At 35.6% G+C, this 15,580-nt stretch overlaps 1 protein-coding gene across 8 annotated transcripts in view; it reads right to left on the bottom strand.

The window, feature by feature from the left end:
* The window catches only part of ntm (neurotrimin), a 467,090-nt gene that overhangs the window by 36,766 nt on the left and 414,744 nt on the right, over nucleotides 1-15,580 (bottom strand). For all 8 annotated transcript variants that reach the window (XM_053476263.1, XM_053476268.1, XM_053476269.1 and 5 more), the window contains one exon: nucleotides 2,218-2,343. In XM_053476263.1, the coding sequence (XP_053332238.1) occupies nucleotides 2,218-2,343 (126 nt within the window). The remainder of the gene's footprint in view (nucleotides 1-2,217; nucleotides 2,344-15,580) is intronic.

A 15,580-nucleotide genomic window follows, 5' to 3' on the forward strand; every position in this document is an offset into this window, starting at 1 on the left:
AAGGAAAGGTGTACAGGACAGTGGTGAGACCAGCAATGCTCTACGGCTTAGAGACAGTGGCGTTAAAGAAAAGACAAGAGGCAGAGTTGGAGGTAGCAGAGCTGAAGATGTTGAGGTTCTCTTTGGGAGTGACAAGGATGGATAGGATCAAGAATGAGTTTATCAGAGGGACAACCCACGTTAGATGTTTTGGAGATAAAGTCAGAGAGGCCAGATTGAGGTGGTTTGGACATGTTTAGAGGAGAGATGGTGAATATATCGGTAGAAGGATGCTGAGGTTGGAACTGCCAGGCAGGAAGTCTAGAGGAAGACCAAAGAGGAGATTTATCGATGCAGTGAGAGAGGACATGAAGGTAGTTGGTGTGAGAGAAGAGGATGCAGAGGATAGGGTTAGATGGAGGCAGATGATTCGCTGTGGCGACCCCTGAAAGGGGCCGAAAGACAAAAAAAAAAAAAAAAGAAGATATTATTAGAGATTTCTGTCTCGCATTTACATGCATTTTCTCAGTTGGGAAATCATTTTTCACGTGCCGATGGCACCGAAGTAAGGCACCAGATTGTGCGCTCTGATTTGGTTCTGGTACCGACCGGTTACATAGTTACCGGTGCCATATGAGAACCGGGTTTCGGTACAGAACCCTAAAAGTAAGGCCACTGCAAATTTTTTTGGGGAGTACTCTTTGTTCAGTTTATTGTGTTTTGGACCATGCTCCACAATGTGGGTTGTATTATTTTTCCCTCGCTCATATATAATGAATAGAGAGGTCACACTTGCATCCGATTTGCTTCGGCCACCTGACACCACAGCTTTCTTTATATTTTCAAATACTTCAGTACAAAAATATGTTTAATGAGTTACTGGAAATAGTAATTATAATTAATAATAATAATAATAATAATAAGGTATTATGCTATGTTAAAAAACATGATGGTATAAAATAGTTGAAACTTTGTTTAAAGAAGGGGAAACATTTTAAATAAGAACCTTGCATCCATACTTGTGATTGCAGAGAGGCTGAGTATAACACACACCTCATTTAATGTGCACTCGTCTGTAGTTGCTTCTGGTCTCATCAAGAGTCTTACATTTCAAAAATGTGTACCAGAGTAAATTGTACCTATGAGGCAGTGAAGCACCAAACTAATGAATCTGCATTAAATTAAATCACATTATGTCAACCGTGATACTGATTTTGAATGAGCATATGGCAAAACACAACACTAATACAGTATAGTACTGAAAGTGTTGCTGATTAGCTTACGTCTTCATCTGTGAATTCTTTGTCTGTAACAATGTACACTTTATTGGCCAAAAGTATCGCTCGCCTGCCTTCACATGAATATGAACTTGAGTAACATCCAGTTTTTAATCCATAGGGTTTAATATGATCCTTTCATCCAACAACAGTGTCTGACCTCACAAATGTGCTTATAAAAGAATGATCAAACTTTTTAATAGACAAACTCCTAAACCTTGTGGAAGTATGCACATGAAGGACGACGAGCAATCCTTTTGGAAATATAGTGTACATGTACATGATGTTTTTTTTCTATGCGTTACCTGTGACAGCTGACAGTTAATAATAAAAACTGTAAAAAGCTCGGCCAGACACCTGTGCAGCATTATAACAGAGCCCATCAAAGTGCTTAATAAAAAAAGGCAGTTACATCCATGTCATATTATCATTACAATTACCAGATTCTTGTACTGACACAAAGGCAGAGAGATGAGGGCTATTCCACAATAGAAGCTCATGAATCATTAAACGTTGAAATTTTTTTTTTTTTTTTTTCCTGACGGCGTGAAGCCACACAGTGTGCATTTGTGGAACAGACAGCCTCAAACAGAGCTGATGTCTCTGTGGTGTGCGCTGATAGGCAAACGTACCACCCAGTTTATTTGAAATGTCTACACACCCACACATACAACTTATCTCAGCTGAAACACGACCCAATGTGTTACCTTATTTGAGCCTGATGTGCAATTCGGAATATTCATAAACCTCTAACATGACTGCAATAACACGTTGAATTCATTGAGACGTTAGACAACGATACGAAGCTTGTTCTTGATAAAGAATTCAATTGGAACATTATACAGTGTTGTAACTGAGCTTAAACTGGGCTGTAAATTTTTGTGAATACACACACACACACACACACACACACGTACTGTATCTGACGTATGACATAAAACAAGGAAGTGAAACCTCTTACCTTTTTGGGACAACAATTTCCAGCTGATCGCAGGCTCTGGTTTGCCGTTAGCCAAACACATCAGTGTGACGTTGGAGCCTTCGTTTACCACCAAATTGTTTGAGAAGTTGACAATTTTTGGAGGAACTGAAAAGAATAGAAAACAGAGACATTTTATTGTATATTTTTAAAAAAAAGGATAAAACTGTAGAGCAATAAATGAAACAAATCAAACACCCACACTGTTTTTTTTTTTTTTACTGCATGAACTACATGACTTAGATCAATTGGAATCTGGTTTGAGTTCACTTTTTAATTTAATTTTATTTATTTAATAGTAAGTTATTGTATCAGGGACTACCTGATACAATATTATTTTGCACTAATAATAGTGCACTAATTTGCGCACACGTCCGAGAGCCGTTCAAAACTCATTTTGCATATTGCATATATATTTTGTGAATTATTTCTTTGTTTTTTTGCATTTTGTGCAAGAAGACATAGCACCATGGGTCCCAAGAATGTTATTAAAGACAGTAGCAAGAATAAAATAGAGACACTTTCTATTTTGTTTTTACAGCAGTCGGTACTAAAAAACATCATATATTAAGGAGAAGTCAGGTTTAATGTCTATTTATTTCATATTTTACTCTATTTACATGGCTTTTCTAAATGTTTTGCTTGTTTCATATGCAAAAAATATGATTACAGTGATGAAAATTGGTAATACTGGTAATATTTTAGGTAGGCTGGAACGGATTAGCTGCATTTTCATTATTCCCTATGGGAAAATGCATTTCGCAACACTAATTTTCGTCTTATGAACTCACCTCCAGAACGGATTAAATTCCATTTAGAGACACCATTTAATAAAAAAAAAAAAAAAAAGTATTTTTCTTGAGAGAATATTTTAGAACACACCACCTGGAGGATTTTAGAGGAATGTCAACATTTTACCACCGCAAGAGCGAAAATAACAACAATAAAAAAACATGATCCATCATTTAATCATATTTATTCATTACATTGGACTAAAAATTTCCCCTATGTGAAACTTTGAGTCTTTTTAATGTTCTTGTTACTTCTAGTAGAGGTGCTATTTACTAAATCACTCATTACGCGAGCAGTTGCTTAGATTAAGTGGACAGCAACTCGCACAAAACTTATCTGTAAAGGCTTGGATTGGGGTGTTGAGACAAAGAAATCAGGGTTCCAGTGATGTAATCTGTATATGAATCTAAGTAAAAATCAACATTTCTCGCTCCACTTCAAACAATTCCACACCCGACTGAAACCGAGACCCTCGTTTCATCTCAGCTCTTGTTTTGTTTGCCAAAGCATATCTCAGAAATGCCTGGTTGAATAACCCAGAAATACTGGAAACCCAAACAGAGATATGGCATCCAGAAAGCGTTCCATCAGACACCCTTTTAAGTCCTTGGCTTAAAAACAAGCATAAAAAGCACAGGCAGGACTGTGAGCAATGTTCTGAGATGCTGCAATATTCTTTCAGTCTGCCTCAAGGTGCCAATTATGAATTAAATATTGATAAATGTTTGAGGATTTCTTTTTCCCCTTTAAAATGGTAATATTGCTGACTTATTATGCTCACTTTGCACCTCCAGAGACATAAGGTAGATTTCTGCTAATGCCATGACAAACTGCACTATTTCTGTGTTTTAACCATGAGAAGATATTACTATACTGAGTGGCTAATAAAGGTATGGGGCTGAAGCGGAAATAAAGCTGTTCCAGACTCTCACACATACTTGCAGGCACTCACAGGCATGCGTGGGTGGAAATATTTAAAAAGCTAGAGATCACCACAACCTTTTCAGGCTTGTAGGAGTGACACAGAGAATCATGGGAAATTTCCCCTATTGGGTTGGTTTAGAAGGACCTTTCGCTTTTAAAACCTCATCACAACTATCTTAAGCAGAGAGAAATATTATGTAAAAATCAATACATTTTTCATTTAAAATCTTTCATTTAGGATCAGTTAAATGCAAACACGATACCTTTTAGCTTGCTGGCTAATTGAATACTTTTGCATTCTGTACATGATTTGAAAGACGCTAATGTGTAAATCATAGATAAAGCATTTATGAGTGGTGGTGCTGCAAAATATACAGCGGCTACTTTACAGCGATGTTTTATTTAGAGCTTGATTTAAAAGTAATAACACAAGGCAAGCGCATTTTGTTCACTGTATGGCGGAGTTCATGCACATGCTGATGTGGTGACTTTAAAGCTTTCACAAACCACTCATGCTTATGAGACAATAATTAACAGCATATCATCATAAAACAGTACTGCATAATCTCTTTAGCATAAATGTGCATTCACTGCAAGCCACTATGAATCAGCTGATAGTTAAAGCACACTTGACATTTTTAAAATAGCAGTTAAAATGCATTTCTGTCTGTAACCATCTAGGAGGTTTTTTTTCCTTTAACAACTTAAGTGACCTTCAAATATGTCAGAAAAACATGAAATGATTGCCTCTCGTAATGTCAAGCATGAGGCTGAGAGCTGGATGCAAGTGTAAAGTGTTTATTTAAAAACACAAGCAGTCGAGCAGACAAGGACAAATTCGAAATCGTCATCAAAACCAGGCGATCTACAAGCGCAACTCGAACAGGCTATGGGTCATAGAACATAAATAACAGTAACATAAAAGCAAACACTAGGGCTCACACAGGCAAGCATGTATAAAAACTGGGTTATTTAAAGAATTTGTGCAGAAAGAAACTTGTGTTAGGGGTGGTTTGGCTTTGAGAATTCTGGGATTTGAAATTCATGGTTGAGCTGAATGTTATACAGCTTGTTGGGATCTGGATCTGGGATCAGCAGATGTGGCACACACAAAACTAAGTACAGTTTATCTGTTTAATATTTAAACTTACACTCACCAGCCACTTCACTATGTACACATGTTCAACTGGTCATTACTGCACATAACTTATCAGCCAAGCACAGGGCAGCAGCTTGATGCATTTGTATATACTGTAGATATGATCTGCGGAAGTTTAAGCCGAGCATCAGCATAGGGAATAAAGGTGGCTTTAAACGTGGCATGGTTGTTGGTGCCAGATGGACTGATCTGTGTATTTCCGAAACTGCAGATCCACTGGGATTTCCATGCACATCTCTGTGATGGTTTAAAAGGGAATTTTCTGAAGAAGACAGTGAGTGACAGTTCTCTGGGTCAAAATGCCTTGTTGCTGCCACAGGTCAGAGGTGAATGGCCAGACTGGTTTGAGCTGAAAGAAAGGCAACAATATCTCTAATAACATCTTGTTATAAACGGGTTATGTCCAGAAATGCACAACACGGCAAACATTCAAGCAGATGGACTACAGCAGCAGAAGACCATACTGTCACATAAGAACAGGAAACAGAGATGCCAATACACATGGGCTTGCCAAAGTTGGACAACAGACAAACCTGCAGCAACTCCATTATGCTATCATGTCAACATAGACCAAAATCTACTGTATAAGAAATGTTTCTAGCACATTGTTGAACCTATGCCATGAGGAATTGAGGGAGCTCAAGCTGTACCTAATGTAGTGGCCAGTGAATGTGTATATAAATTGACATGTTTGCCATGTTACAAATAGGTTTGGCAGCCTTTGCTTATTTATGTCAGACGTGAACATGGCACATGTCGGATTTGTAGTTGTCTTCATTATCTGTGCGTTTATACAGTATAATATGTACCGTTTTTGCATCTTGTTTTTTTTATTTTTCTGAATCTTGTTTTATTTCTTAAAAGGTTTTGCTTATGCATGCACTGTAACTATGCCGATACACCCTGTATATAGCGTTGAGAATCCTTGGCACTATTTAAATTAACGAGAAAGAAAATTGAAGAAGAGCAATACGAAGGGTGTTCAAGACAAACTTTTGATTGTGCAGGATAACAGGACACATTTATAAGAGAGAAAAATACCTTTATTTCTCTATAAAATCCCTTGCTACACTAATGCATTACCCCAGCGTTTCACTAGTGCTTGGATTCCATCAAGATAGAAAGGCCTTCCTGCAAGGTCCTGTACTGGCCTTGCAGGAACTCCTTTAACAGCCCAAACATGTGGAAATCGCTTGAAGCAAAGTCTGGATTATACAGGAATGAGGCCAAATCTCTGGGCTGTGTCCCTGGGTTCTTGAAAAATTGTACATACAGTGCCCACAGACAGATGCGTCCCATGCACAAGGTGGCAACAATTTATCTGTTGATTTTCAAGGATCAGGTGGTCCACTCGTTCATGGGAACGACCGCAGTGAGCTCCAAGCCACCTAGGCCAGGATTGTCCTTCATAGATATATGGCCTTCTTTAAACCCTCATCACAAATTACCGGAACGCCCTTTTCAAACAAAAAACACACACAAATATGTACTTTTCCCCCCCAAAGCAGCTACTTTTTTTTTTTCTTGAAATCAAAAGATGTCAAGATTCATAAATTCACCTTTAGTAAGCATTTCATCCTGGCCAGGATGGTGGTGGATCTAAAGCTTATGCTGGTATCACTGCAGGCAAGGTTGGAAAATTCACCCAGGATGAGATGGTAGTTCATGGTAGGATACAGAGCACACACTTCTTTACAGCCATGGGACATTTAACATGACATTTAACAATATTTTAAAAACACTGGGAGAAAAATGTGCACAAATCCAGGAAGAATGAGGAAACATGGGTTATACCTACAGACCACCTGGGACTAAACCAGGACCCTCAGCTGTAGGGATGTGAGCTAATATTTAAAAAAATAAATGGAAAATGCTTTTTTAAATCTTTTTGGCTCGAGAAACTCTACTGTTCTTTTTTTTTTAACCTAACATGTTTACCACTATGACAATAATACTTATATGATACGAAACTTCAACATTAACAGAGGAACTTAAAATTTGATGCTGCCTTTGCCTGAACAAAGATGGTGTTATTTGAGGACAAAATAATTATTCCACCCCCATCCCCTCCCACCCACGTGTTAAAGGACCGTCCGCTTTAGCCTGACATCTTCGGAGACAACTGAGCTTTTACAGTCCATCGATGACAGCGAATGTGTTGGATAAAGGAATGAAGATCCTTTAGAGGCTATTAACCAACTCCCACAGTACAAAAGCAGATCTGAAGTGTGAAGAATTGAGAAGGATTCACTTGTTGTTGAATATTAATTGTTGGGATGCTTTAGGCTGTGAATATTTATCTTCAGTTTGTTTTCTTTAGGGAAAAACACATCCTTTGAATTCGAAGTTACATCCTCATAAGCAAACCAGATGCTGTTCTGTGTTGACATAATTATCAAACTAACTCAGCTGGTAAATGTGACAGAGAGAAGACCTTTTTTTGGAAGCAATAAAAATAAAGAGTAATGAAAATGTCACAAACACTACTTGCTGCTATTGAGTACAGATGTTATTATGACATATGTATAATGTCGAGGGGGTTGATTTGCATTTCAAAGCTAGAATCTTAACAAAGGTTGCCATCGCTGTCTGGTGTATATTCACACAGCATGGTACAACAGTTTTATCCTGTTTCAGGCTTTATCGAGACAGGCAACTATTAATAATTCATCTAATGCCAACTTAATTCCACTTTCCCACCAGAAATGACAAAATACTTGTAAAGAGAGTGTGTGACAGCAGCAATTTGCCACTGTTTTAGTTGTTGCTGTAGTCTACATACTTATTCTTTTAGTGCAAGGACAGACAAAAACAAAATCTTTCCTCATTTCTGCTCAAGATCTTCAATTGGAAAATTTATATTCAGTGTGCTTTGTAAGAAAATGTCTTGGATGGCTATCCAGGACAATAAATAGCACCTAATAACACTCAAAATATAGCCATAAATCTCTCTAAAACTGGCTTAGCTGTATAGAGGATTTACTTTTATTTCCAAAAGGTAGTGGATGGACTGGCACTGAGGTCGTGAAAAAAAAATGTCCTCAACAACTTAATCTGCCTTCCCTAAACAAAGTCTTCAGTTAAGCACCTAAATTAAATTATTTTACTATTGAAGAACTATTATATTGAAGTACTATTACTATTATTCTTAAGTCAAAGAACTTATTTTACCATTTGTTTAAGTTAACATACTGTAGATTGCTGAGCTTTCATAAAGTCTGTTAATGCTCCAGCTGAAATGCCACTTAGATAACACATTTTCATAACTAAGACTCCCTTTATTTTACTTAGTCTCAATGCACCATTCTATTAATTAATTAATTTTCTATATATTCTATCATATTCTATAAATGAATTTATTCTGGGGCCTATCCCATGAGACTTTTACCCATGACACACACACACACACACACACACACACACACACACACACACACACACACACACACATACACTATGGCCAATTTGAAAATGCCATTTGGGCTATTTATTTATATATTTTTGGTTTGTACACTGGAGACCATCTTGAATGTCTAAAAAGTGGTATAAAGCCAATTTGGCTTAACAGTTCACCTTTCAAAATGTGCATGTTAATTAAAATTGTAAAAATCGTCTACCAAATGGTATAGATTTAAAAACATCTAAAAACTCATACGCATACTTTACTGGTGGTAAAGTATGCGATTCTGTGTCTATATTACAGTATGTGAAATCAAAGCATAGACCTACAGTACTATAGGCCTCTGACCAGTTTTGTGTCACTTTGAATGTCTTGCTTGACCCTTTGACACCACTATTCTACTTGAGGAGTTGAGGAAATTGCTTTTTCCTGGTTTAGATCTTATTTAACTGACAATGTAGATGCAAATGGTAGCTTTTCTATACATACTAACATAAAGTCTGATGTTCCACAGGGTTATGTTTTAGGCCCAGAACTTTTTTTCTCGGTATATACTTCCTCTGTGTTACATCATTCATGAATATGGTTCAAGTTTCCACTGTTACAGTATGTTGATGACATCTGTAAGTTTCAGGAAAGACACATGAGAGACACTAGCTTAATAAAGTTGTGGAACGTTTAAAGAACCTTGGATGTTTATTAATCTTCCTACTTCTTAATTCTGACTAGACAGAGATATTAATAATAGGACTGTGTGCAGCTAGAAGTAAGCTTTCTTAGTAATTAGTTGGTAATTTTGACTAGGGTTGGGTACTGAAAATTGGCACCGGTACCTATATAACCGGTATGTACCGGACCGAAACAGAACGCGAATTTCGGTGCGTCATTCGGTGCCACTTAAATTCCTGAACTGTCGATTGAAATATTTGTTCTCTGGATTTATATATTTTTGTAGATTAATAGTTTATTAGATTAAATAAAAAAATTAAAAGCATGAATCATTAGGAAATGAGAGACCATCTGAGATGCGCGTAAAGGCAGCAACTAACGTTACACTCGCTCTGACGGCAGCAGGCGGTCTACCGCTATCTTATCTTGTTAAATTAAACTTTCATTAAAATGCCTAAAACTAAACAGTCGAAAGTGTGGCTATATTTCACAAGAAAGGATTTCGACACCGCGACGTGCAGTTTTACAGCAGTTGCGTGTAAAGGGGGAAATCTAATGAAACATTAGAGGGCACACAGAATAAACTCAAAGCAGAGAGATGCACCGTGTTTGACAGCTTGCGGACAACAGCTGGCACTATCGGTGTGGATGACCTCAGCTCCAGTCATATCTACCGGTATGATGACGATGCAGCCTTTCCGCAGGTTAGTAGTAGGCTAATGTAATGTTAATTGCAAAATGTAAATCTTGCATTCATGCTAACAAATGGTCAAACGATTACATTACATGTATTTGTAAAATACAAATGTAACATGGATTCTGTTTATAATTATGTCTTTCCAGCTAGTACAAGTAGTACTACCACATTTACCATTGCAAAGAAGGCTATGCATGTCCTGTGCAGGGCATGCAGTAAGTCAGAAAAGGTGTCGTATTTTGCCAGAAAAGGCAAATATGGTAAAATTTCTGCAAAAGAATTGCTAAAATTTGAAGCGGTTTAGTTATTATAGTTGGGTTAGGTCGCTTATGTTTTGTTTTTGTTTCTTTTTTGTATTTACTTATATATTTATATATTCTTTAAATTTTTTATATATTTTTCAATTTTAATCATTCAATTTTTGTTCAACAAAAATGTATTCTTGAGTCATCCACCATCATTTTGTGGCTTTTGTAAAGTTCAGGCACCGTTTTGGCACCGGTACCATTTTAAAAGTATCGATTTGACACCGGTATCGAAAAAAAAAAAAAAAAAACGAAACCCAACCCTAATTTTGACTGCCATTTCTCTTTTACCATGGGAACCAACATTTTAATCTAATTAACAGGGCTAACAGAAGTTTTAAAGTCTTGTTGGTTTTATGTAGCCAATAGGCAAGGAGATTAAACCATGGAGGTGTTGGAGCTGAAAACTCTAGGAGATTTACTTTATATTTCCACTTACTCCAATTTAGAATATTAACTAACTTCCAGGGTTCCAGGGTTAAATCTCAAATTGCATTAAAATGAAAAGCTAGTGTACTAGGTTGTACAACCTCTTGTTCCAAATACAGACAATGAGTGGGCTTGGTCAGGAGTAAGAGAGGGATATGAGTTTCAGCCTTGTGTTAGAAGCTAGTTAGCTTTGTAGCTCGCTTTGGTTCAAATTTGAAAGCAATTAGTATTAATTAGAAGCCAACATGTTGTTGAGGATGACATAAGGCTAGCAGATGTGTTTTTATATTTAAAGTGCTTCTGTGCCTTTTTTTTGGATGCGAGGACTGGAGAACGCTCCTGCCCTATTTTCACCCATGCTGGCAACCAAAATTTAGTGTAAATAACAGTTGTTAGAACACCTGTGAAATCCAGTTGAATCTCCCAGTGCTGTTATGCTATATTATCATCATCATGCCTGTCATTCAATCAGATTACTTGGTTGAAAAATTTCTGTTATACAATTGCAATTTGGACATACAGTTAAAGAAGAGATTAATTTATGGTTATACTACCTGATCCAACCAAATTAGGTAGGATTCCGTTTTGAGTCTTATTCTCCTTAAGGTTTCTTTCTTCCTCACATTAGTGTCAAAATTATTTATATTCGTCACAAGAGAATATTAATTTGTTATAATTGTCATTTATAGTACTAGCTTTATTGGACATTACATAGTTAGCAAACAGGGGAAATTCAACAATACAGTATAGCATAGCAGCTAACATTGCGCCACAAACCACACTGTACTGTACCATGTTTCTGGGAGGAGCAGTAAACAGTTAATTGGGGTTGTCAGATTAAGTAACTTTAATTTCTTAATACAAGCACCAAAATCTTTTGTAGAAAATAAAATATTACTATAATACATCTTAATAAATGTTGACTTCCAATTCACTTGCCAATTCACTCCTCCCAAGCTAATTTTGTTTATGGATACAGCCTGCAATCTACAGCTACAGTACAAGCCTGTGCAAAATGCTATCCTTTGTTTAGTTATGCAAAACTGCAGTTTTGACTCTACAACTTAAGACTTTCTGAAACATGCTTCAATGGCCACTTACCCTAAAGCACTGCACTATTAAGGTCTGGTCTAATGCAGTGACCACTAAATCATATCTTCTCTAGCATATGGCAGACAAAATGCCTTTGGGATTATGAAACACAAAATCACCTTGTAAATTACACTGACTTTCTACAACAAGGGATTAAAAAAATATTTTTTCTGTCGAACTGCTGTAGAAAAACAAGATACAATGCAGCTGAAAAATGACTGTGTCAATCCGCAATAAGGTAACAGTCACAAATGCGCCAACATGACAGCGGATGATTAGTGAACTTTACTTTTGCCCATATGTATGGCAGCTCTTGGAGAATAGTTCGAGATCTGACCTCAGCCTTTATTAGTTCTGTGACAAATAAATCTTGATGTATCATTGTAAGGTCTTTTTCAGACACGATAGCAACCCAAAACAACCAAAGCCAATAAAGTGCTTACTGTGAGCGACTCTCTGTTTTATTGCATGGTCTGTCACAGAGTCAACAGAGAGGGGTGTGTGTGTGTGTGTGTGTGTGTGTGTGTGTGTGTGTGTTTGTGCATGCCTGTGTGTGCATGTGTGAGTTTACCTCCAAATAGGCTAAACCATGCTAAATTGGAAATTTAACAGAATAGTGCCATGCTTTCACTTCTGATGAATGATTTGATCTCTTCTAACTAAACATAAACCAATGGGAGGTCCTTCTGAAATTAAATTATTTCTCACTGCTGTTGCTGGGAAATAAAAAGAAATAATTTTTCAGAGATTTCCTTGAGTATTAAAAAAATAGAAAAAAGAAAAAACATTGTTAGGGGAATAAAAATATAAAGCCATGTTTTCACTTCTTCTACTACCACCAATAATAATAATAATAATAATAATAATAATAATAAGGACTTAAATTGTTAACACTTAAGTCTTAATTATTTTAACTGTGACCAAAGAGATGATTTGGGGAAAATTATTTATAACAACATATTAATGCAAAATCTACTAAAAGGGTATAACTAGAGGACGGTTCAGGCCAACTTTGTATTTATCTATTCATACATTTATTTTATTAAACACTCACTTGTCAAATCTTAGAATTAGAAAATTAGAATACTGTTTGTATGTGTTTTTGCCTTCCCTTTACCAGAAAGTGCAAAAATTGCATGCTAAATTTTGTTGGTGAATGACTTGGACATTTATAAACATTCCATCTTTTTGCATTAGGTTGCTTCCGTGGTAGGGTTTGCTTCATTATCCATCTGTCTGTAAAGATCCATACTATCAGTTATAGAGCATTTGTTTGAATCTAAACAAAAAGTATACAGCAGCTCTATAAACTTAAGATTTCATCTTGCTACTTAATTGACAACCTTACACGTTCATGCCATAACACTGCCACTGTCATACTCAACAAATGATGCGGATTATGAGTTCCTTTTATTCCCCGTACTCTGTTCTTTTAATTATTCTGTTTAAAGAGGTTTTTCAGTATTAAAAAAAGGTTTTCGAATCACTTACTGAGAGCTTTCATGTACAACTACCAAAAACAAATTAAACACTTGGGATCTCCTTATTCTATTTTATATAAATTTTTAACAAAATAACTAAGAAACAGGACACAACTGGCTCCAAAACCACTCATCAGTCAGTTGTTTGATTATTTGATACTATGAAAGAAATGGCTTAAATGATTTATTCAAACCCTTTTTAAAATGTAACAATTCCCAGATCCTCATCAGTTTCTTGAATCCTTAAACCAGGCCTTTTCGCACCAACAACCATGCCATGATAAAAGTCAGAGACAACATTATTTAATGATTTAATGTGAAAATTAACTACAGCATATGAGAGGTACTGTATTTGTATCGTTTTATGCATTGTGTTGGCTGATTGGATATTTATATTAATGAGCAGGTTTACAAGTGTTCCTATTAAAGTGGACAGTGAGTGTATATGCAGTATATTAAGTGCATAAAATTACACCTAAGTGGGTCAATTCTAAATATGGTAATATGTTAATCTAGTATTAAGAGTTTATTACAAAGTACATTCAAGATTATTTTGATTACTTTATTTACTTATACCAAGCTTGGAATACTCTTGTTCTTTTGCCAGATAACATTTCTAATTATAATATTTCATTTCTAGAAAGAAAAACAAATTATTTGCCAACAGTATGAGAAAAAAAAGGGGTTTTATGAATAAATACTTTCGGAACAATAATAAAATAACAATATATTTCGCATCCAATAAAGTCATAATAAAATATTTGCCAATAATCAAGATATTTTCAGGTGCTAGAATGTAATCTGTTGCACAGCATATATTTTCACTAGAAACTATTTTTACTCTTGCTCGAGTAGTTATTTGTATGATGAATTTCCTTTAACCTGAATCATTAGAGACTTCTGTAGGGACATCTGCAGGGATAACTGTAGGCAAGGAAGCTACGGCTCTGAAACTAAATCAGTGTTCACAGCACAGCTTTGGAAACCAGAGCAACAACTCGAACTCTACAGTAGAACAGACTGATTGACAATCTTTGCTGGAAACATGGCATTGTTGAAAAGGTACAAGAAGAATTTTTTTTATGCATTTGAAAATAAACTAATCTGATGTAAAGCGCTTTTTGAAAGACAGGTATATTAACTTTTATCTTTATGATATCAAAGCTGACTTACTATAAACAGTTTAGGACTTGGGTGTCATTATAAAAAGTCTGAAAGAGCTTCAGAAAAATGCATTTTATTGCATTTAATTAAGTGGTTTTGAACTAAATTGCTCTAATTTCACTAAAGAAATAGTGCTTTTAAATAGTGTAAATATAGTTCCAAATCAACACACATTTAAAACATGACATTAACTTACCTTATATTCTTTCGCAAGTACTGTATCGCAAAGTCTGTGGCACAAGAAAGTAGTGCGGGATATAACCACTTTGTAAAATATTGTTTAACTACTTTACCTTTTACTACTTTTTTACTACTTCTTACTACTTTAGCTTTTTATTACTGTACTGTACTGTATTAGTGTTGCTTTAAAAACTTTCTATCTTTTTGTCTTTCCTCTCCACCTTACCTTTATTTTTTACATCATGAACAGTCGTATAAGCATTTCACTGCATATGATACTTTGTATATGACAAATAAAAATGTAATTGGAATTTTGTATTTGAATTTATTTTTTCTACTTCTGTGCAGTAGAGGCTATTTTACTAAAGCCCTATACAGAATGGAATAATTCTATTACTTACTTATCTTACTTGTCTTACTTATCTGCAACATCATAGTTGTGCTTAATAATAGTATTTAAAACCAAACCAAAACTAAGTAATGCCCGAGATACTGTAAAAACAAAGAAATATAGACAATGCTTAACCCTCAACACCCTTAATAAGAAAAAAAAAGCTATTTTATCAGTAATTAATTAACTGATTAATAATTTTTTAACAGGTGACAGTATAGGCTTCTTTCCAACGGGGAGCTGTTTGGAAGAAATTACAAAATACAAATAAAAACCAAATCAATAAATACAATCTTTAACTGTCATAAAAAATGCTACCTTTTTCTGTGATGGTACAACACCGAAAAAGTTTTGTGGCATTAGCTTGAAAAGAAAACTAAAATGTTCATGTTTGTAACAGTAGGTTAAATGATTGTCTTGAACATGCACCATTGCCCACAGATGTGTTACAGTATGGTCACAACCTACTGTTATCAAGTGCAACTTTTGCCACCAGCCTTATAACAAGCAGTTATAAAAAGGTCAAAGCAATTAATTTGCATTATCGTACATATACAGTGGTGTGAAAAACTATTTGCCCCCTTCCTGATTTCTTATTCTTTTGCATGTTTGTCACACTTAAATGTTTCTGCTCATCAAAAACCGTTAACTATTGGTCAAAG

Source organism: Clarias gariepinus, chromosome 17 (assembly GCF_024256425.1).
Source record: "Clarias gariepinus isolate MV-2021 ecotype Netherlands chromosome 17, CGAR_prim_01v2, whole genome shotgun sequence".
NCBI lineage: Eukaryota > Metazoa > Chordata > Actinopteri > Siluriformes > Clariidae > Clarias > Clarias gariepinus.